The 22291-nt window shown below is 43.4% G+C and overlaps 1 protein-coding gene across 1 annotated transcript; it reads right to left on the reverse strand.

Moving 5' to 3' along the window:
- Positions 1-828: 828 nt before the first annotated feature.
- Positions 829-20542, reverse strand: LOC120027262 (polypeptide N-acetylgalactosaminyltransferase 4-like). Its single transcript, XM_038972173.1, has 11 exons — positions 20264-20542; positions 14080-14536; positions 12862-13031; positions 12454-12643; positions 12176-12361; positions 11689-11806; positions 8351-8527; positions 5991-6122; positions 5470-5580; positions 3990-4142; positions 829-2779 (listed from the first exon to the last, which is right to left on the reverse strand). The coding sequence occupies exons 2-11, from the start codon at positions 14466-14468 to the stop codon at positions 2639-2641; spliced, it is 1767 nt and encodes a 588-aa protein (XP_038828101.1). The 5' UTR covers positions 14469-14536; positions 20264-20542; the 3' UTR covers positions 829-2638.
- Between the last annotated feature and the right edge of the window lie 1749 nt (positions 20543-22291).

Genomic DNA, 22291 nt, shown 5'->3' on the forward strand with positions numbered 1-22291 from the left:
GTAAATGTATTCTCTCTTCACCTATTAACTAAGAAAATATGTAAAACCGAGATACTGTTCATGCAAATTAAATTGTCCATACACTCTTTTCTCAGACGGTGGCTCGTGTGGCATTATTCTCAAACGGCCAATAAATATGTCACTGCATCAACCCACAGCTAATTGGCTTCATTTCCAAGGTGCTTATGATGCAATACCCCAGGATGCTGTCCAGAGTAATGCACATGCTACAGCATTTTACAAGTGTAATGTACATAATTTATGGAAAGCAAAATTATTTTAGGTTTACACTTCACTGAGCCTAGATTACACAGGCAGCCTAATTCTGATATTTTTTCCACCGTTTTTTTTTTTTCAGATCTGATTGATCAAGACTAATTAGTGAAAAAAATATCAGAATTGGGCTGCCTGTGTAAATGCAGCCAATTTCACAAAAAGTAATGGAGTAATTGACTGGAGTAGTGAACACTGGAGCCGTTGGTGTACCCATGTCATGTAATGAACTCAAGAATGTTTAAAATCCTGATTGTTTTATTACTTACGGTAAGGTAAAAAATAACACCTACCAATATTTATTGAACCACAAACAGCGTCAATTTCCCCATTTGACATTCAGGTTGGTTCCTTCCATGGCCACCAGATGGTGCTAAATCAGCATATTTGGAAATACCTATAGTGAAAAAAACAGTGAAGTAAATATTTATTACTTGCCAGTCAATCTTCAATGGAGTCTTGTGTCAGTGCTAAGCAAGAAGAAACACAAAATCAACACCTTTGGATTCTTGGTTTTAATAGTCATTGGTCAGTGAGTTAAAAAGGCATTGATTGATCTACAGCAGTCCTCAAACTCCAACTTTATTTAAACCCTTTCATGCTTCACTGGTACAAACAATCACCACCGTCTCTTATGCTTATTAATCAGTACAGTAGTTCAAATAAGCCCCATCCCATTCAGGTCCCTTTATACCAAAAAGTATAATTTACAAAGGAAATAAAAAAAGAGAATTCATAGAATCATATAAAATCTTTGAAAGATCAACCATTCAGTACAAATATTTGATTTAAAAAAGGCCCTAGTGCAAAGCACCACAAAAATACTCTGCATTAGGAAGAGCAGTCTTCGGCAGTACAGCTGATTTCAATAATAAGCACTTCAATGGCAACACACACGATTATTAATCTCCATTGGTCGTAGAATCCCAATCAAGTGAACCAGAAAAGTTATTTTAGGAAAAGTTTAGGTTGAGTAGAGTGAGCAGAGTGCTGGTGCTGTTGAAGTTTCAAGTACTGATACAAACGCTGCATTGATGTAAGTCTGGGGAAGGGAAAACTAGCTGTTATTGGCCGAGAGGTTTGGAACTCTTTGTTTTTGATCTATTAACTAATTTACCACCTGGTGATGTCACCAGGCAGTCAAAACTCCATCCATGCAAGACCTGCTGTTTAGAAAGTCCTGTGTAGATTTTATTTTCAATCAGCAACTATCAGGAACCAACACTGATCAAATTTTCTAGCTTTTACAGTGTTCGTTTCATCAGCAGTTGTACAATATGATACAAAACACAGGAAAAAAAAGAAGTTTGACTGCACTGGGCTTTTAAGAGAATCAAGCCCTTGAGAGATCAACAATTGCTGAAAGCTACAGTAAGCAATGCCATGCCATGTGCTAGCTGAAATGGTGAGGCTATGGAAGAGAGCAGACAACATGCTGCAGACAAACACCCATATGAGAATAATGCTACTATGAAAGTGAAATTAACATGTTTATGCTTTTATGTTAGGCACAGTAGATTTTAGTTTTTTAGGCACATTGTAGACACAGTAAATCAGCCTGTGTAAAGAATGTTTTTTGCACAGCACAGTGAAGACTACCAAACAACCATGTCAAATGTCCCACCACCCTCAGGCAATGGTGACATTGTACTTAGTGCACGCTTAACAGTGTTTCAACAGCCCAATCTGATCCTACCTTGAACACAGTCTTCAAACAGAGTCAGAAGCTGATGAGTAGAACACAAGTAGCCTACTAGTGTGACAGAGTCCACTTCATTCACTCACACAAGATGGGGCTTGTATAGTAAGTCTCATATGATACCAAGCTTTTTGACTTATTTAGCTATCTCAAAGTGTTAACTTTGAGTAACAAACCCCAGATTAACAACACCTAGGAAAGACTAATCCTTTAGACCCTTAAATTAATCATATTTGTTAAGCAAACATTTTAGTTTTTCATTTCAAACCCCAGAAAACACCCTTAGATGACTTGTGGTTAACCTGTAAAAAAAAAATAAAAAAAAAATAACACTAAAATATTTAAAAAACATTGTGCAACGCAAGAGTATTTGTTAGCATCTATGCTTATCCCACTGAATTAAAAAAAACGGAATTCTCATGACGACATTGTTCCTCTTTCAAATCAGTCTTTAAGAACTGACACCACATGTTCAAGCTTTCTTATTGTTTTTCAGCCCTCACAGTGAGAGGAGGTCAACTGTAAAGGAGGAATTTCAACAGAAATATTGTCACCTCAGGTGTGGACCCCATTTGGTTTGCAAAGGCACTTTAAATTAGGACATTTGTCAAGTCTTCAGTAGTGTGCAGAGAGAGTCTCTCCCTCTAAAGGTCACTTAGGGTGAGGTTAGTCCCTCCCATTCTCAAACTTCCAGCGCTGTTGCTTGTCCCCGGGCGTGCACATTTTCATCTGGACGTCCGTGCGTCCCTCGGCTGTGCGGTAGGTGGTGAGACACATGTCTGAGTGAGGGTGGTAGATCGTCCCGTCCTGAAGTGGTAAGAGACATCAGGTCATAGGCTGTGTGTGAGTTTCAAGCTAATTTTCACGATAAAAATGCACCTTTATAATAAACCATTCCATGCATCATCGTATTTGCAGACTTATGCAAGATATCCTACTATTCCTAACATGATGATTACATTGGAGAGTCATAATTTAGGCTAATAATAGAACTCAATCATTGTTCGCAAAAAAAGACGGCCTTTTATAATTACGACACTTTATATGACTGAAGACATCAGCAGAATCTTTTTGAATACGATAAAAACTCTGCTGACACTGACAAACAGATCAATCAAAACACTGTTGTCTGATCCATATAATACAACTACAAAAAAGGGGAGACAAATACAATATGACATGATCGTCCAAAAACAAATGTGGCACTGACCCAATGATAAAGAGTGAACAATATTCATAACATATATGCACACTCACCGGTAATATGGCCGATGCTCTCCGCTAGTGCCGATAAGATAGGCTATGACGTTCAATCAATTAAGTTGAGAACGAAAAGACAGATTATAGTATTTTCTATTGTTTTCTCTTTACAGCAATAGCCACTTGCTTTCCAAACTATGTTTTCTCGCAATTGTATTTTTGAATATTGCGATATGCTTGACTGGGCCTCTACTTGTCACTGGGTCGCAACTAAACAATGATCTATTTGGTATATGCCCCGCGTGCAGGCCTTTCTGACTGCAGGCAATGCGATTTAAAACAATCCACAGGTTATTATTCATTTTTTAAGCTCATGATCTTCTATGGCCAAACCATGATTTCTGTTGCAGTAGCCTATTTTGAATGATTGTATTTATGTCTGTATAGACTGGAGTAGGCTAATTACAGTATATAATTTTGGCAATTCAATTTACTTTAGGGGAAGCTTAGCTTCTCCTAGCCATATGCGCGCGCCACCAATGATCCAGGTATAAGGCATTATAGCAAACTGAAAACTAAATGTAGTATGAAGACCACTAATAATACATGGGACTTATATAGCGGTTTTCAAGGACCCAAAGTCGCTTTACAACTGTAGAAATGAAACCCAAAAAACTGTAATGTCTTTTCAAATTCGATCAGCCCAGTTGTCCATACTCAATACTATAAATGCTTTGTTTTTCTGTGAGTGAGTGTGTGTATGTACGAGCATTCCTCTGTTTACATGAATCTTTATGCTTGCGTCTGCATCACTCACCTCTCTGAACTCCCAGATGATGGTGGGGGGTGTAGGGGTTCTGTCGTGGGGGCAGTGTGTCATCCCAATGTAAATCTGTCCCTCGGGGACCTCGGCACACAGCTCCGTCGCAGAGTTATAGCGGATCTCCTTATGGGTCGTATACTCAAAGTACTGGGGGGAAGGAGAGAGAGGCATTTACATGCATGCTTTCTGAATTATAGTAAATCACTGTCATCCTGGGGAATGGATCAATGTGTCCTCGCTGTGCTTCTGCTTATCAAATCAGCAGCTCTGAACATTAGCGTTCCACAGCTATAAGAGATTTCACCATAATAATCTCTTCCCTTTGAGAGATTTAGGACTGGATTTAGGTCAAATTAATGTCTGTTGACCAAACATTTGTGTGCACCTCTCTCCCCGCTCTCTTTTTCTCCCCTCTCTCCCTCTGAGAAATGGCTGCTGGATGGATCTCCATTGAGCCAGATTTTAGTGTGTCAGTGGGGTTCATCATGCTAATAAGAAGGCTACCAACCATTTCAATCACCCAGATATAAACACTGAGTTTGTGTGCATCCCAAATGGCACCCTATTCCCTATATAGTGCACTACTTTTGACCACAACCCATAGGTCTCTGGTCAAAAGTAGTGCACTATTTACACAATAGAGTGCAATTTGGGACATAAACTAGGCTGATTCTCCACGGGTGTCATTTCCAAACCCAAGCCTCAGAGAGACAATCAGACAAAGCATCTTGGGTGCCCATTAAACAGACCGAGGGTAAATCAATCTTCAATGGTACGATCATTTGCTTCATTCTCCTCACATCCTATGTATCTTTCAGACGGGGTAAGTGTGATTTCTATTAAAAGAAAGAGTTCTCCCTCCTGTCTTGAAAAAACATATTTATCCAGTCTAGGCCACTGTCTGTGGCTGGGGGTCTCATGTATCTTTTAAATGGAACTATGGGGGACCTCTAAAGAGAAGGTAGAGGTTCCTGTTTGTTTCAGAGCAGGTTGTGGAAACAGATTTTCAGTCACACACATGTTGCTTTTAGAAGCGGTGTACACCTGATGCAATGCATCAATGAGTAATCAGAGATATATAGCTGGTGGAGATTGCCTGAATGCCTGAGGCCTCCACTACACCCTGTTAATGACTGGACATTAAATATACATCCATACAGCCCAGCAAGTCTTCTTGGCTATTAACTTTCTATAAACTAACTTGGCTAGAAAAGTTATACAACTTAGTTGAGTGTTTAAGATATCTGTAGATTTAGGATTAAAATATTATTTAGGACAATGTCTGGTAATACTAAAACAAAGTTTAAGATGTCTTCGTATCTCGCTTTGAATCTAGATGAGGTGGATATTCTCCCATGGTCACCGGATATCGTTGATATTCAGAAAAACCACTCCGTCTGTCCATCAGGGAGACAGACGTGGGTCAGGGAGGGTTGAGAGACAAAATATACAGACGTGAAATTTTAAAAATCACCTGGTTGCCGCCCTGCCCATGGCAACCGAAGAGGGAGACGTGCGCCCCCGTGGGACTGTGTTCCGGAGAGTTGTAGTCCAGGCACTCTGAATGGATCCCAGAGCTACGCAACTGTGATGAGGAGAATGATCTGGATTAGCATCATGAGATCTGCCATCCATGTCTCTGCATTGCTTTCTCTTTGGGGGTTTAGGCTGGGTTTCTGTAAAGCACTTTGTGACAACTGCTGATGTAAAAAGGTCTTTATAAAATACATTTGATTGATTGATTGAAACAATTGCCTGGGGTGAAGTCAACACCTCGAGTCCACACCTAGATACTGTTATTGATGCCACCTATATACACATTTGAAAGAACAAAGTGCTGGATTATGCTGCCTGTCTTTACATTTTTTCAAGTGGTACTCAAGATTTTCAATTGTATTTATTACATACGAGGGGGAAAATTTACTTGATTATGACATGGAGACAGAGACAAACTGACAGAAACAGACAGTGACAGACAGACAAACAGAGACTCACCGCCCCGTGCCAGCCCTCCCGGTCCTCTGGTACATGCAGGTCAGGGTAGATGTTGTTCAGGTACCAGTCAAAGCTGTTACACTTCAGTCTCTCTCGAAGGACCACCCTCTCTGAGATGTCCCCATATGTCTCCTGTGGAAAAATAACACACTTATTTAGCTAGCGCCAATTTCCACACACAATTCTAAAGCTACAGCAGAATAATAGGCTAAATCTCCCTGCAATGCTAAATGCAGCTCAGGTCAAAGTTGACAATCCTAGGAGTGGTTTGATATGACACACCATGTCATGACTGTACAAATACACTACATGGCCAAACGTATGTGGACACCTGCTCGTTGAACATCTGGTCCCCCTTTTGCTGCAATAACAGCCTTTGCGGTGGGGACTTGCTTCCATTCAGCCACAAGAGCATTAGTGAGGTCGGGCACTGATTTTGGGCGATTAGGCCTGGCTCGAAGTGGAAATTCCAATTCATCCCAACAGTGTTCGATGGGGTTGAGGTCAGAGCTCTGTGCAGGCCAGTCAAGCTCTTCCACACCGATCTTGACAAACCGTTTCTTTATGGACCTCGCTTTGTGCACGGGGGCATTTTCATGCTGAAACAGGAAAGGCCCTTCCGCAAACTGTTGCCAAAGTTGTAAGCACAGAATGGTCTAGAATATGCTGTAGCGTTAATATTCCCCTTAACTGGAATTAAGTGGCCTAGCCTGACGCATGAAAAACAGCCCCAGACCATTATTCCTCCTCCACCAAACTTAACAATTCAGGCAGGTAGCGTTCTCCTGACATCCGCCAAACCCAGATTTGTCCGTCAGACTGCCAGATGGTGAAGCGTGATTCTTCACTCCAGGAGAACGAGTTTCTACTGCTCCAGAGTCCAATGGCAGCAAGCTTTACACCACTCCAGCCGACGCTTGGCATTGCTTGTGTGCGGCTGCTCAGCCATGGAAACACATTACATGAAGCTCCCGACGAACAGTTATTGTGCTGACGTTGCTTCCAGAGGCAGTTTAGAACTCGGTAGTGAGTGTTGCAACTAAGGACAGATGATTTTTACGCGCTTGGCGGTCCGTTCTGTGAGCTTGTGTGGCCTACCACTTCGGAGCTGAGCCGTTGTTGCTCCTAGATGTTTCCACTTCACAATTACAGCACTTTCAGTTGACCGGTATAGCTCTAGCACTGACTTGTTGGAAAGGTGGCATCCAGTCACAGTGTCATGTTGAATGTCACTGTGCTCTTCAGTATGGGCCATTCTACTGCCAATGTTTGTCTATGGAGATTGCATGGCTGTGTGCTCAATGTTACACACCTGTCAGCAACGGGTGTGGCTGAAATAGCCTAATCCACTCATTTGAAGGCGTGTCCACATACTTTTGTCTATGTAGTGTACGTAGCTACATCCTGGGTCGTTATCTTGAATATGTTTGAATCCTGGTTGGGGAATTGCTGTTGTGTTCTTAAGAAAAGGATTTAACATATGATAGGTGTGAGAGATTGTTTAAGGAGGAAACGTTTGCCAAGGTGGCGAGTGATACCTGTTGTACTAATGGGAGCAGTGGAACTCCCCACCTTGAACAAACCAAAGGGAGGGAATTCAAACACACGTCAGATTGTGTGACACTAAAGTTGGATTATGTGGTCCCTGATCAACCAGGGGTGTATGCATTTGTTATTGGACAGATTCAGGTAGGTCGTACTCCCTCCCGGTTTTGGCCCATTTGCTTCCGATTGGTTCTTCAGTTTGATTGGACAAAAACTACTTTGGTGGTTTAAACCAAAACCACTGTGACCACATTTCTCTTCAAACAAACAACCTTGATAAAGGCCTATATGTAAATGACGCCCAAGTGAATTCAAACCTGCCAGTTCCCACTATCACCTGGTCTCCATCTCCCTTTGGTAAGGTAATGTTTTGTTTGATCAAAGATCCCTGGCATTAATAATGTAATTCATTTCAGAGTGGTGAAACCAAGAAACATGAAACCTTGATGTCAGCCAACACAAAAAAAAAAAAGAGGGACACACAGATGATTCCTCTCACACCCAGACAGCACCTCATCAACACTGCTGACACCTAGACAGGTGAAGCAACACCTCCAACCAAGTTAATCCATTACAATATATAGCCAAGTCTAAGGTGTTCCTTCCTTGGTATAGCCTAACCATCACAGCTTTAACTAGAGCATGCCTACTTCTTAACACCTGCTGGAATTATGCACTTTACAATAAGTTACTTTGTCGCTTTATTACAATACATCAAGTTTGTTTATTGCTTTATTACATTACAATAAGTTAGTTAATCACTTTACAATAAGTTAAGATAGCATTTTATTGTAAAGTGTACTACAGTACTTTACCCTTCTGGCCGGTGGGTTTCTGTTGTAGAAGTGCTGTTTATAGGTGTCCATCCACACCTCTGCAGCACGGACCGTGTTCTGGAGGAACTTGGGCCTGGCATAGGGTGCTTTCTTAGGGAAAACGTGTCCCACGTGGGAGCAGGGGTGGATCTCCAGAGAACCTCCACACTGCCACACCTGTGGAGCAGGAGAACCGATGATTAAAACATAGAAAATGACATGATATATCATTGTAGAGTATCCCTCCACCTAATTGTTCTGGCAAAAATCCAGACAAGATGCATGGGACTCAAACTTTCCCATAAGATTTGTGGAGAAGTTTTCCTTTCCACACAAGTCAAATTAGTGCCTCAAATGTTCTCCAGACTCTGGAAAAGGATCCAAATTGGGATGTAAGTGGTGTGATAATGCGGGCAGAAACCACGATGGACATTGTCTATGAATAATCAGCAACACTACCACTCTTCTTCTCTGTTCTCTCTCGGCTATTATACAAATGACAGAGTCAAAAAACTGTTTGTTGGGGAACATTTTTAAATTGTATCTATTTCCTGCAGAACATTTTATTTATAGTATGAACTTGCATCTTATAAATTGCTTGTTTTCCACTACGGCCAAGAAAACAGCTTGGGGGAAATGACACGTAGCTACGCTACCTCGCTATTTGCTAACTACATTTAGCGACGTCCTTGAGTTATGCCCCAATTACCAGACAGATTCTCTCAGTGTAATGGATACTTAGCTATACCTCGTAGAACCCTATTCATTCTCATCAAAACATTTAATTCCTGTGTAATATTTATTTCTTTGTAGTCCCAAAAAACTGTTCATCAACTGTTCAAACATCAATTATGAATGGGGATTCGCAGAGGCATTTTATTTCTACTTACATAAAACATCACTTAAGGTGATACCCCATCCACCTTTAGTTTAACACACAAAGAATATCAGCGTATATGCATTTTCCTTAAATAAAACGTTTAAACCTTTTTATGCACCATTTTATAGTTTCTTCTCCCCAATTGGTAGTTATGACCTTGTCTCATTTCTGCAACTCCCCAACGGGATCGGGAGAGGCAAAGGTCGAGACGTCCCCCGAAACATGACCCGCCAAGCCGCGCTGCTCACTAACCCGGAAGTCAGCCGTATCAATGTGTCGGAGGAAACCGTTAGACTGACGACCAGTCAGTTTGCAGGCGCCCGGTTCGCCCGCCCCTGCCACAAGGAGTCACTAGATGCGCGATAAGGCAAGGAACGCCCTCCGGCCAAACCCTCCCCTACACGGACGGCACTGGGCCAATTGTGCGCCTGGGATCGAACCTCAGGCTGTAGTGGCACCTCAGCATTGCGACGCAGTGCCTTAAGACAGCTGCGCCATTCGGGAGGCCGATAGACTTTTAGTAAACCTTTTTGCGAGCATAGATCAGAACGCAAGTAAGTGTCCATTCTATTTTTAACCAAGGACCTGAGAGGTAATAAACTCTGCAAAAAAAATAAACAATCTCACTGTCAAACTTAACATGTGCAAATATTTGTATGAACATAACAATATTCAACAACTGAAACATAAACTGAACAAGTTCCACAGACATGTAACTAACAGAAATGAAATAATGTGTCCCTGAACAAAGGGGGGGGGGGGGTGAAAATCAAAAGTAACAATCAGTATCTGGTGTGGCCACCAGCTGCATTAAGTACTGCAGTGCATCTCCTCCTCATGGACTGAACCAGTTTTGCCACTTCTTGCTGTGAGATGTTACCCCACTCTTCCACCAGCAATTTCCCAGACATTTCTGGGGGGGAATGGCCCTAGCCCTCACCCTCCGATCCAACAGGTCCCAGACGTGCGCAATGGGGTTGAGATCCGGGCTCTTCGCTGGCCATGGCAGAACACTGACATTCCTGACTTGCAGGAAATCACGCACAGAACGAGCAGTATGGCTGGTGGCATTGTCATGCTGGAGGGTCATGTCAGGATGAGCCTGCAGGAAGGGTACCACATGAGGGAGGAGGATGTCTTCCCTGTAACACACAGCGTTAAGATTGCATGCAATGACAACAAGCTCAGTCCGATGATGCTGTGACACACCGCCCCAGACCATGCCGGACCCTCCACCTCCAAATCGATCCTGCTCCAGAGTACAGGCCTCGGTGTAACGCTTATTCCTTTGAAGATAAACGCGAATCCGACCATCCCCCCCTGCTGAGACAAAACCGCGACTCGTGAGTGAAGAGCACTTTTTGCCAGTCCTGTCTGGTCCAGCTACGTTGGGTTTGTGCCCATAGGCGACGTTGTTGCCGGTGATGTCCAGCCTCTCTCAGCCTATTGCAGGCAGTCTGAGCACTGATGGAGGGATTGTGCATTCCTGGTGTAACTCGAGCAGTTGTTGTTGCCATCCTGTACCTGTCCCGCAGGTGTGATGTTCAGATGTACCGATTCTGTGCAGGTGTTAAACGTGGCCTGCCACTGTGAGGACGATCAGCTGTCCGTCCTGTCTCCCTGTAGCGCTGTCTTAAGCGTCTCACAGTATGAACATTGCAATTTATTGCCCTGGCCACATCTGCAGTCCAGATGTCCAGATCTGCAGTCTACACACAGATGAGCAGGACCCTGGGAATCTTTCTTTTGGTGATTTTCAGAGTCAGTAGAAAGGCCTCTTTAGTGTCCTACGTTTTCATAACTGTGACCTTAATTGCCTACCGTCTGTAAGCTGTTAGTGTCTTAACGACCGTGCCACACAGGTGCATGTTCATTAATTGTTTATGGTTCATTGAACAAGCATGGGAAACAGTGTTTAAACGCTTTACAATGAAGATCTGTGAAGTTATTTGGATTTTAACGAATTATCTTAGAAAGACAGGGTACTGAAAAAGGGCCATTTATTTTTTTGCTGAGTTTAGATGAACAGCAAACGCCACAGGCACTGAGAAGTTGATGCCATATTGAAAGACTGTGTCCAGGCACTGAGATGCTGATGCCATATTAAATAGACTGTGTCCAGCCACTGAGATACTGATGCCATATTAAATAGACTGTGTCCAGGCACTGAGAAGTTGATGCCATATTAAATAGACTGTGTCCAGGCACTGAGATGCTGATGCCATATTAAATAGACTGTGTCCAGGCACTGAGAAGTTGATGCCATATTAAATAGACTGTGTCCAGGCACTGAGAAGTTGATGCCATATTAAATAGACTGTGTCCAGGCACTGAGAAGTTGATGCCATATTAAATAGACTGTGTCCAGGCACTGAGAAGTTGATGCCATATTAAATAGACTGTGTCCAGGCACTGAGATGCTGATGCCATAGTGTCAGTGACAGTGTCCAGTACTCACCCTAAAGGACAGTTCTAGGTTCTCTCCTCCCCACACATCCATGCCCATGTCATATGTGCCCAGGTGCTCAAAGTACGCCTTGCTCACTGCAAACAGCCCACCAGCCATAGTAGGAGACCTGAGAGAGAGAGAGCATAGTGGAACATGGAGTTGAGCCCCATCAACAGTCACAGAGAGACTTGAAGACTTTTAAAATGACCTGTCACCTGGCCAAGAGGGCAGCTAAAGTAAAAGCAATGTTTTGGTCTAGTTGCATCACCAATCAAACTAGATGACTGATTAACTCAAGGATTGGAGGAGAGAAGGAAAGATGCATTTCAAAACATTTCAAACAAGGCCGGAGAGTATTTGAGTTGGGATTATAACTTTTAGTCAGAGCATTAGGGTCCTGGTCAAAAGTAGTGCACTATATAGGGAAAAGCTTGCCATTTTGGACACATACAGAGATTTAATATTGTAAACAAACTGATGACCAGACAGTACCGACCTGATAGGTTCGATGCGGGACTTGCGTTTCTTGCGTTCGACCTCAGGGATAGCGTGCCACTGGAAGGTCAGCCTCCAGTCGAAGCCTCCGATCATGGGCTCATCTGTCTGCATGTAGAACTCAAACGAGTTCCAGTCGATGGTGTCGATCACCGGACACACGATGGTGCTCTCATTCTCACCAATCCTGGAGAGAGGAGAAGATACACATAAAACTAACACACATGTAACTGTAATCACATTGTCAATATGGTGGCTATGTAACACACACACACACACCTCTCCAGCAGCGGCTCGATCCAGCCGGGGACACACTCGCAATGACAGTCCAGGAAGGTCAGTACGTCACCCGTGGCGTAGGTGGCGCCGATGAGCCTCGCCCTGACCAGCCCCTCCCTCTTGTTGGTGCGGATGAGGCGGACACGCTCCCAGTTACTGATGTAGTGCTCCAGCTGAGACTTCAGATAGACTGGGTTTCACACAGAGATAGATGGTCAAGGCTTCACTCTTTCTCCCTCCCCTTCCCTCGCTCACACACTACCCTGTTCTCTCTCCCTCTCACGCACTACCCTCTCTCTCACTCATGCACTACCCTCGCCCTCTCACGCACTACCCCCTTATGCCTTCCCTTTTCTTCCCCCCAAAATTCTTAAAATCAGGCAAAGCCAGTTTCATGCCCTGTCTCACCTCGGTCACTAAAGTCATCTATGAGGATGATCTCCCTCAGGAGGACAGCGGGTGTGCTCTCCAGAACACTGTGGATGGTCCTGAGCAGGGTGGACCAGGCCTCGTTGTAGAATGCGATGATCACTGACGTGGTCGGCAGACGACGGTAGTCAAACTTCTTAGCTCTGCATCTGTACTCAAATGAGAGTTGTTGTTAGGAAAATCAGGTTATAAACTGACTGCAAGACTGACCACACAATCAGTGGCTCATTGGAGTTGTTTGAGAGTTGCTTTGGTCAGTGCAGGAGGTGCATTTGGTGTCATTCCTGTCAGGAGCTGTGGAAACAGCAAGAGGCAGAAATGTGAAGGGAAAGAAATCCCACATGCCTGAGCAGTTCTCATGTAGAGACGAAAGAAAGAAAGAAAAGAAAAGCCAGTCAGGGAAGTAGGCTACTCTCTGTAAAGTAATGGACACAGACAGCTCGAATGCCTTAAAAAAAGATCTTGGCCTCACTCCAAGCTGACCGCAAGCCCAGACAGATTCAGTGTTTATTGGAAGCTGAAAGTGAGCCCAGACAGATTCAGTGTTTATTGGAAGCTGACAGTGAGCCCAGACAGATTCAGTGTTTATTGGAAGCTGACAGTGAGCCCAGACAGATTCAGTGTTTATTGGAAGCTGACAGTGAGCCCAGACAGATTCAGTGTTTATTGGAAGCTGACAGTGAGCCCAGACAGATTCAGTGTTTATTGGAAGCTGACAGTGAGCCCAGACAGATTCAGTGTTTATTGGAAGCTGACAGTGAGCCCAGACAGATTCAGTGTTTATTGGAAGCTGACAGTGAGCCCAGACAGATTCAGTGTTTATTGGAAGCTGACAGTGAGCCCAGACAGATTCAGTGTTTATTGGAAGCTGACTGTGAGCCCAGACAGATTCAGTGTTTATTGGAAGCTGACTGTATGCCAACAGTATGTTTCTGCAATCAGTACAATAACAGATGGTTACTGGTCCAGATGAATGACATTTTAGTAGACACTCTTATCAAAAGTTACAGGAGCAATTAGGGTTAATTGCCTTGATCAAGGACATCAGATTTGTCACCTAATCGGCTCGGGACTGAAACTAGCGCCCGTTCGGTTACTGGCCCAACTCTCTTAACCGCTAGGCTACCTGATTGTACTGCCGGGAGGGGCGGGGCTCTCTATGCCCTGTGTGGAGATGAAGATCATTTGGCTACTCACTCTTTCATCCTGCTGTCCTGGATGTGTCGGTGCAGGGAGATCTTATCACTGACAAAGATATTAATAGCGTATCTCTCCACGCTGTCCTCTTCCTGCTTCCTCTCCTCCGGGCTGAGGTTCAGGCTGGTGGCCTTGCCCCACTCCCCGTGCGCGTTGGCGTCCGCTGGCGCCTTCACGTACACGGGCCTGGCCAGCTGCTCACCTCCCTGCTCCTCCACGGGGGAGAAGTGCCTGACCAGCAGGTTGTGGCCCCCTCCGTCCTCCCCTCCATCGGCCCCTGTGGAGGAGGCGGTGGAGCGGGCTAGGAGCATGTAGCCCAGCCATAGCACCCACAGCAGGAAGAGGGTCTTTGCTAGGAAGCCCAGCTTCCGGGACCAACGCACCCTCATCGCCCCCCAGCAACCAGTCACGTGGAGTCTCACCAGCTGCCACTCAAGAGTGCCCAGGCCACACAGCTCTGTGGAAAACACAACAAACAGCAAGGAGGGCTGAGAAAAGGTTGAGGTTCAGTTTGAAGTTTGGCCTACGATGAAACTATTAGACACCTTGAGCTGAGTTATAAGTGGATCCATGACAGCCTTGAACCATGACAGTGAACCATTAGACATACACCACTTAAAACAGGCTGTAATAGGAACTACCAGGTGAACAAAAAGGAGAGCAGTCATAGTTAATTTTAAAAATCCATCCGGTTTATTACAAGTTGCAACAGGGAGACACCTCCAGCACAGAAGCAGAGAAATGTCTAACTGGCCTCTTGGAGACTGGACCTTTACATCCTATTAAGACCACACCAAATGCTGTGTAAACACTAGCCTGAGAGGCTTGTAGGAAGACAAAACTAAAAGGCAGTGATTTTGTCAGCTGCTACAGAATCAGCGTTCATAGAATGTCATCAATAGGACAGTGAATAATCAGCGTGTCCTCGGTCCATGTACCTCCAGTCTGGCGTCAACCACTATCAACAGATATGAAAATAATCCAGAACAAATCTGGCGACCATCAACCTGCACCTTGAGTGTTACAAATAGAACACTGGAAATGCTGTATTACAGAAAGTCCAACACTGTGTTGATTACTCTAAATGATCATCTTAAATATTTCCATTACAACAGCTGAAAAATACTGATTATAACAAGTTATGCATAACTGTGATAGAAATCATTATGACAGTGGAGGTTGGGGACAGGCCTATCTGTTGATTAAAAATATGTTGATTAATTAAAATTCTCACTCAGAGCATTCCACATGACAACAAGATTTGATTAAACACAAAACGCTTAAAGGCTAATGATTTGATGCTAATTTCATTCCACTCCGCGGCAGCGCTAATGCTCGACAGAGACGTCTGTTTACTGCTAAATGAGAAAACACTGCTAATGATGCCGCACAAATTGACTAAACTGAGGACAATCATCATCATCCAATATCAAGAATGACAAATTCAGGGCTAAATGGGAGCTGAAATTAAATAGAAATAGCAAAGATAGATCACTGGTGGAATTATAGGCTGCTACGCTGTGGTGTTGATGCTTCAACATGTAACTTTTTGGGCGACCTGACCAAATTCACATAGAAATGCGAGTTGTATCTGTAATTCTCATTGAAAGCAAGTCTAAGAAGACGTAGATCTGTTCTATTGCTATGCTTCCCGTTCTTCAGTTGTTTTTTCATTTTAGTTTTGTACACCAGCTTCAAACAGCTGTGAAATATATTTTCCATAACAAAAAAATATTGTATTTTCAGTGGTTTAGTTGGTACAATGATTCTCTACACTGTTTTGTCACAAACTGAAATGAGGCAAACAATTTGACTTTTAGCAACCAGGAAATGGCGGAGCGATTTCTGTACATTGCATCTTTAATCAAATCCAACATTTTATACAGGAGGCAACACATATTGTACACCCTAGAAAGTTTTGAAACAAATGGTTCCAAAAGGGTTCTTTGGCTGTCCCGATGTGAGAACCCTTTGCAGAACCCTTTCCACAGAGGGTTCTTCATGGAACCCAAAAAGGTTCTTCAAAGGGTTCTCCCATGGGGACAGCCAGAGAACCCTTTCGGAACCATTTTTTCAAAGCGTACTATATAGCCAAGGTTCTCTGAGGTGATAGGGTTAGGCAACAGTCTAAGCCTAATGTTATTTTAGTAGTGACAACATGTAGGCTTAGATAGTCAGATAGCTCACCTCAAAAGACAGGCAGACCAGAGGCAAATCAAAGAGGGCAGATACTGCTAAACCCATCTCCAGCATCACTGTCATTGAGTGTAATCACAGCATTAATATTTCAGCAGGGATACTCAGTACAGCAGCAGTGACAGACTGAGGCTTTAGACAGTAACTTCGACACGCTTTTATCCACTCTGTGCCTTTCCACTCCGAAAATAGCCTACATGTGATGTGTTCCATTCACACACACACACACACACTCCAGCTTCCTACTCTACCATTGAGATTTTTTCCATTATCAAGACTAGACTGCTTTACTATAACGTTGTACATTTAACTCTGGAAAATATTAAATCTTTGATCTTGACAGGGAAATTCTGATAGGATGGCAACGATGTTACCCCCTAAATATATTTTTATATGATAGGCCTAAGCCAAGACACCCTTAGAACATTGTCAGATTCAGTTCTTTCACAAACTGAGGAGAGTATTTGCTTGATGTGCGCTGCAGCATTGTTGAGTCACTAAGCATGAGTCTCCATTTCAGTTTTTCGAGGCGTTACCAGGCCCATGCCTCTTTCACACTCAAAGCTCTGGTCACTGGCCAAGGGACTCCGAGGCCTGGGGTTACAAAATAGAGAACGCCACTAAACAAAACCTCCTTTATATTAGCAGTCCATCACAACTTCCTTCCACTGAATCTGATATCCCTCCCTCCCCAGCCCCACCAAGGGCTTTGGACCAGCAGCCTAACAGAAGGCTTAGGGAGAATCTCTGCCTCCTCTTTGGAGTAAGACTGTGGGAGTTCTGCAGAATCCAAAACAAGTAGGACTAAGCCACCAGCTCCAGGAGGCTTTGGGTCCGCCATCGCTGGCTGGCTACACAGCCCCGTTGCTACACTAACAATAATCTAGATACCACCATCTAGCATCTTCTGTCAGAGGGGATTTTAAAAAGGGAGTCTGGACAGCCCTAGCTGTGTTTAATCTTATGAAGGTCTGACTGATCACAGCGCAGATGGATGGTTTGCTGCTGTTAAGAGTATAGGGACTATAGAGTTGAGTGTACAGTAGGCTATAGAGACTATAGAGTAGTGTACAGTAGGCTATAGAGACTATAGAGTAGTGTACAGTAGGCTATAGAGACGATAGTAAAGTGTACAGTAGGCTATAGAGACGATAGTAAAGTGTACAGTAGGCTATAGAGACGATAGTAAAGTGTACAGTAGGCTGTAGAGACGATAGTAAAGTGTACAGTAGGCTATAGAGTTGTGTACAGTAGGCTATAGAGTTGTGTACAGTAGGCTATAGAGACTATAGTAAAGTGTACAGTAGACTATAGTAAAGTGTACAGTAGGCTATAGAGACTATAGTAAGGTGTACAGTAGGCTATAGTAAAGTGTACAGTAGGCTATAGAGACTATAGTAAGGTGCACAGTAGGCTATAGAGACGATAGTAAAGTGTACAGTAGACTATGGTAAAGTGTACAGTAGGTTATACAGTTGTGTACAGTAGGCTATAGAGACTATAGTAAAGTGTACAGTAGGCTATACAGTTGTGTACAGTAGGCTATAGAGACTATAGTAAAGTGTACAGTAGACTATTGAGACTATAGTAAAGTGTACAGTAGGCTATAGAGACGATAGTAAAGTGTACAGTAGGCTATAGTAAAGTGTACAGTAGGTTATACAGTTGTGTACAGTAGGCTATAGAGACTATAGTAAAGTCTACAGTAGGCTATTGAGACTATAGTAAAGTGTACAGTAGGCTATAGAGACTATAGTAAAGTGTACAGTAGCCTATAGAGTTGTGTACAGTAGGCCATTGACTATAGAGTTGTGAACAGTAGACTAGAGACTATAGAGTAGTGTACAGTAGGCTATAGAGTAGTGTACAGTAGGCTGTAGAGTTTAGTGTACAGTAGGCTATAGAGACTATAGAGTTTAGTGTAGACTAAAGCCATCTGGAGAAGGACTTTCATCCAGCCATAATCCTGTATTCATTTGTGTGGTGGAATGAATTCTGCTGCTATGCACAAACCAGTTGGGCTAGAACCAGTTGGGCTAGCCTAGCCCTAGAATAATGTTCCAACATAATTATCATCAGCCTCTTCTTCTCTACTAGCACACCACTAGGAATGGATTTGGCATGCATTATTAAAGTTATGCTAGTATGGACATTGGAATGTAGCCAATGTCTTCATCTGCAACAGCTAAGGAGAAGAAACATCCCTCTGACATTGACAGAGAGCTAGAGTAATCTACAAGGATGTTAAAGTACAAGCACGGAACAGGGCTGCGCTTTTGCTGTGACACCCATCTCAGAGACCAGTCAAACAAGTTGCACTGACAACAGTAACTGCAAGTTAGAAAATAGGTGTCAGTACATTCCTACACACTACTGTGTGATTGTATCTGTGTCACTGAATGGTACAGTGATTGGATTGGTACACTGCAGATGAACAGCTAGACAACCTGAAACATGAGGGCCAATATGTGAGAGTTTACTCGCTGTTAACTTATTTCCACAATGGAAATAAGTCTGACTTGTTTGTGATATCCCTGTCACGTTTTTAAAATGTATATACTGTGTGTGTTTTTTCAACCAGCAAATAAAATCAATCAATCAACCTTCAGCACTGAAAAACCTCTGACAAAATAGGTACTAGTACATTCTGTATTTTACCATGATGTTATCAGTGTCACGGAATGGTCTAGGTTAAAGTTGCCCCCCCCAACGTTGATCTTGGGTCAGTTTTGCATTTACCCCCCTAATGGTTAGAATTGGGGGAGGGGATGCTGATCCTAGATGTGTACCTAGGACAGTGACACTCCGGGGGGGAGGTACACCAGAGAGGAACAGCTGGCCAGCTTCAACTACGAGTGTTGGCTTATGTGAGCATTTACTCAGTGTAAACATCCCTCAATGACACAAACGACTCCTCAATGATTACACTAGACCTAAACACTATAGTAAGACCGACGGCTGGCCGTATCAGTAGGTTGATAAGTGTTATATAAAATGTATTTCACAGACCTCCATCACACTGACGCAAATAGACTATAGCCTACAGGGAAAGCTTGTAGTTCAGCTTCAGCCTACTTTCCCTTTAATAGACGTGATGCATTTTGCATGCTGTTGACCCAAACTGTAAAATGATAACTGATGTCTTCTTGTATGTTGGCAGGTTAAGTTTAGTTATTGTTTTCCCAGATGTTTAGGTTGTGGTCTGAGTGCAGGGAGTGAGCAAAAGATCCATCTTCAGCAATCAGCATGACTACCTTTTGTACCAACAGACTACATAGCTAGTTCAAGGAACTTGACAGGCACCAATTATAGGCAATACAGAATCACTTATCACCGTAATGCAAATATGCTGAGAATGTTAAAACTGCAGAGAATCTAGATCCTCTTCAATTCAGATTAGACGAGGTTTACAGTGAGCTATAATAACTCGCTCAAAACTGGGACTGGGAAGGGTTTAAAAGCATTAATATGAACACCAGTATCCATGTGAAATCAGGGAATAGAAAGCACACTTGCTAAATCAATCCTGTTGTTACAAAGGGTTTGAGGGTTTTTACAAAATAGCATTAGTAAAAGTGATTTACATGGATATGGGTTAGGTTAGCCTAGTTCAGCAGTCAAGACAGAAGTGCCTACGTTAACAAAGTAGCTAAATTAACTAGCTATCAGATCTGAGAGATTAGTTATCTAAATCAAAGAAACTCAATGTTAGATAGCTTGTTATACACCTAACGTTCGCTAGCGTATTACTCACTTGGAGCTGGATGCCCAGTCAGTAATTTTCGAGAAGAAGAGACTTAAACATCAACTAACGTTAGCCACGTTTAGCAAAACGTCCTGTAGCAAAAGAGAAAGCTATCTGCTAGCCAGCTGACGGACCTCCTTGATAGTTAGCTCTGGTCCAGGGCGACCATTGGTGCTAGCTAAATTACCTTGCTAGATAGATTACACCTGATTAGCCAAGTGTGCAAGTTAATATAATTCTTACCTTGTCATTCCACTACATTCCGTGTTCTTGGAAACTGCTCAGCATTTTCTCTAGTTTGCATCTGTCTTCTAGCTCTGACTACAGCTGTCAGTCAGCACAAGGCACAACCACGTCCTCTCCACGTTGATGAGCGCTGGCTAGCTGGGGATGTCACTTTTACGTTCTGGAATTTAGGTAGCCAGCTCTTGTTTTCACTCGATTTCAATGGAAGCTTCTTCAAGCTGTGTAATCAATTAGATACCAGACTAAATGTAGGCGTACTGGAAAATATGTTTTACATTAAAACCGCTTGTTATTCCAGAAATTCAGGTTTGCTGACTGAGCAAGTGTAGTTGGTTGGTCACCAGGAAGTTAGAGCTAAACATAAAATGTTTTTAAAAAAACACGTGAGCATAGCATTGCGGGGGAAAATAATATTTGATAATTTTATAAAACGTGATGTCCACTTGTAACACTTTTTCTGTCGTAAATAATACAATAAATATATATACACACTACTGTTCAAAAGTTTGGGGTCACTTAGAAATGTCCTTGTTTTTAAATTAAAGCAAATTTAAGACTGGTGTTTGCAAGACTGGTGTTTTGCATGTACTATTTAATGAAGCTGCCAGTTGAGGACTTGTGAGGCGTCTGTTTCTCAAACTAGACACTAATGTTCTTGTCCTCTTGCTCAGTTGTGCACCGAGGCCTCCCACTCCTCTTTCTATTCTGGTTAGAGCCAGTTTGCCCTGTTCTGTGAAGGGAGTAGTACACAGCGTTGTACCGTCACTCTGAGTTGGACCGCAGAGTGAAGGAAAAGCAGCCAACAAGTAATCAGTGTAACAGTATAACTTTAAACCGTCCCCTCGCCCCGACACGGGCACGAACCAGGGACCCTCTGCACACATCAACAACTGACACCCACGAAGCGTCGTTACCCATCGCTCCACAAAAGCCACGGCCCTTGCAGAGCAAGGGGCAACACTACTTGTAGGTTTCAGAGCAAGTGACGTAACTGATTGAAACGCTAGTAGCGCATACCCGCTAACTAGCTAGCCATTTCACATCCGTTACACTCACCCCCCTTTCAACCTCCTCCTTTTCCGCAGCAACCAGTGATCCGGGTCAACAGCATCAATGTAACAGTATAACTTTAAACCGTCCCCTCGCCCCGACACGGGCGCGAACCAGGGACCCTCTGCACACATCAACAACTGACACCCACGAAGCGTCGTTACCCATCGCTCCACAAAAGCCACGGCCCTTGCAGAGCAAGGGGCAACACTACTTGTAGGTTTCAGAGCAAGTGACGTAACTGATTGAAACGCTAGTAGCGCGTACCCGCTAACTAGCTAGCCATTTCACATCCGTTACATCAGCATATGTCGGAACTCATTCAAGACTGTTGGAAAAGCATTCCAGTTGAAGCTGGTTGAAAGAATGCCAAGAGTGTGCAAAGCTATCATCAAGGCTGTCACGTCTACTCCTGCTCCTCCTCTCTGGTGCTCGTTCTCGCCAGGTTACTCATTACTGTCACGCCCTGGCCATAGAGGCTTTTATTCTCTATTTTGGTTAGGCCAGGGTGTGACTAGGGTGGGCATTCTAGTTTCTTTATTTCTATGTTTTCTATTTCTTTGTGTTTGGCCGGGTGTGGTTCTCAATCAGAGGCAGCTGTCTATCGTTGTCTCTGATTGAGAACCATACTTAGGTATCCCTTTTTTCCACCTGTCTTTGTGGGAGGGTGACTTTGTTTAGGGCACATAGCCTTTAGCGTCACAGTTTGTTTTTGTAGTGTTTATTGTTTTGTTCAGCGTCATTTTTATTAATAAAAGAAAATGTACGCTGACCACGCTGCACCGTGGTCCTCTTCTTTTAACAGCCGTGACAATTACGCACACCTGTCACCATTGTTACGTGCCTGCGCTTCATGAGACTCACCTGGACTCCATTGCCTTGCTGATTTCCTCCCCTATATCTGTCACTCCCTTTGGTTCTTTCCCCAGGTGTTATTGATTCTGTTCCAATGTTTTATGTCTGTACGCTACTCTT

The sequence above is a fragment of the Salvelinus namaycush genome, chromosome 32, assembly GCF_016432855.1.
Source record: "Salvelinus namaycush isolate Seneca chromosome 32, SaNama_1.0, whole genome shotgun sequence".
NCBI classification, from domain to species: Eukaryota; Metazoa; Chordata; class Actinopteri; order Salmoniformes; family Salmonidae; genus Salvelinus; species Salvelinus namaycush.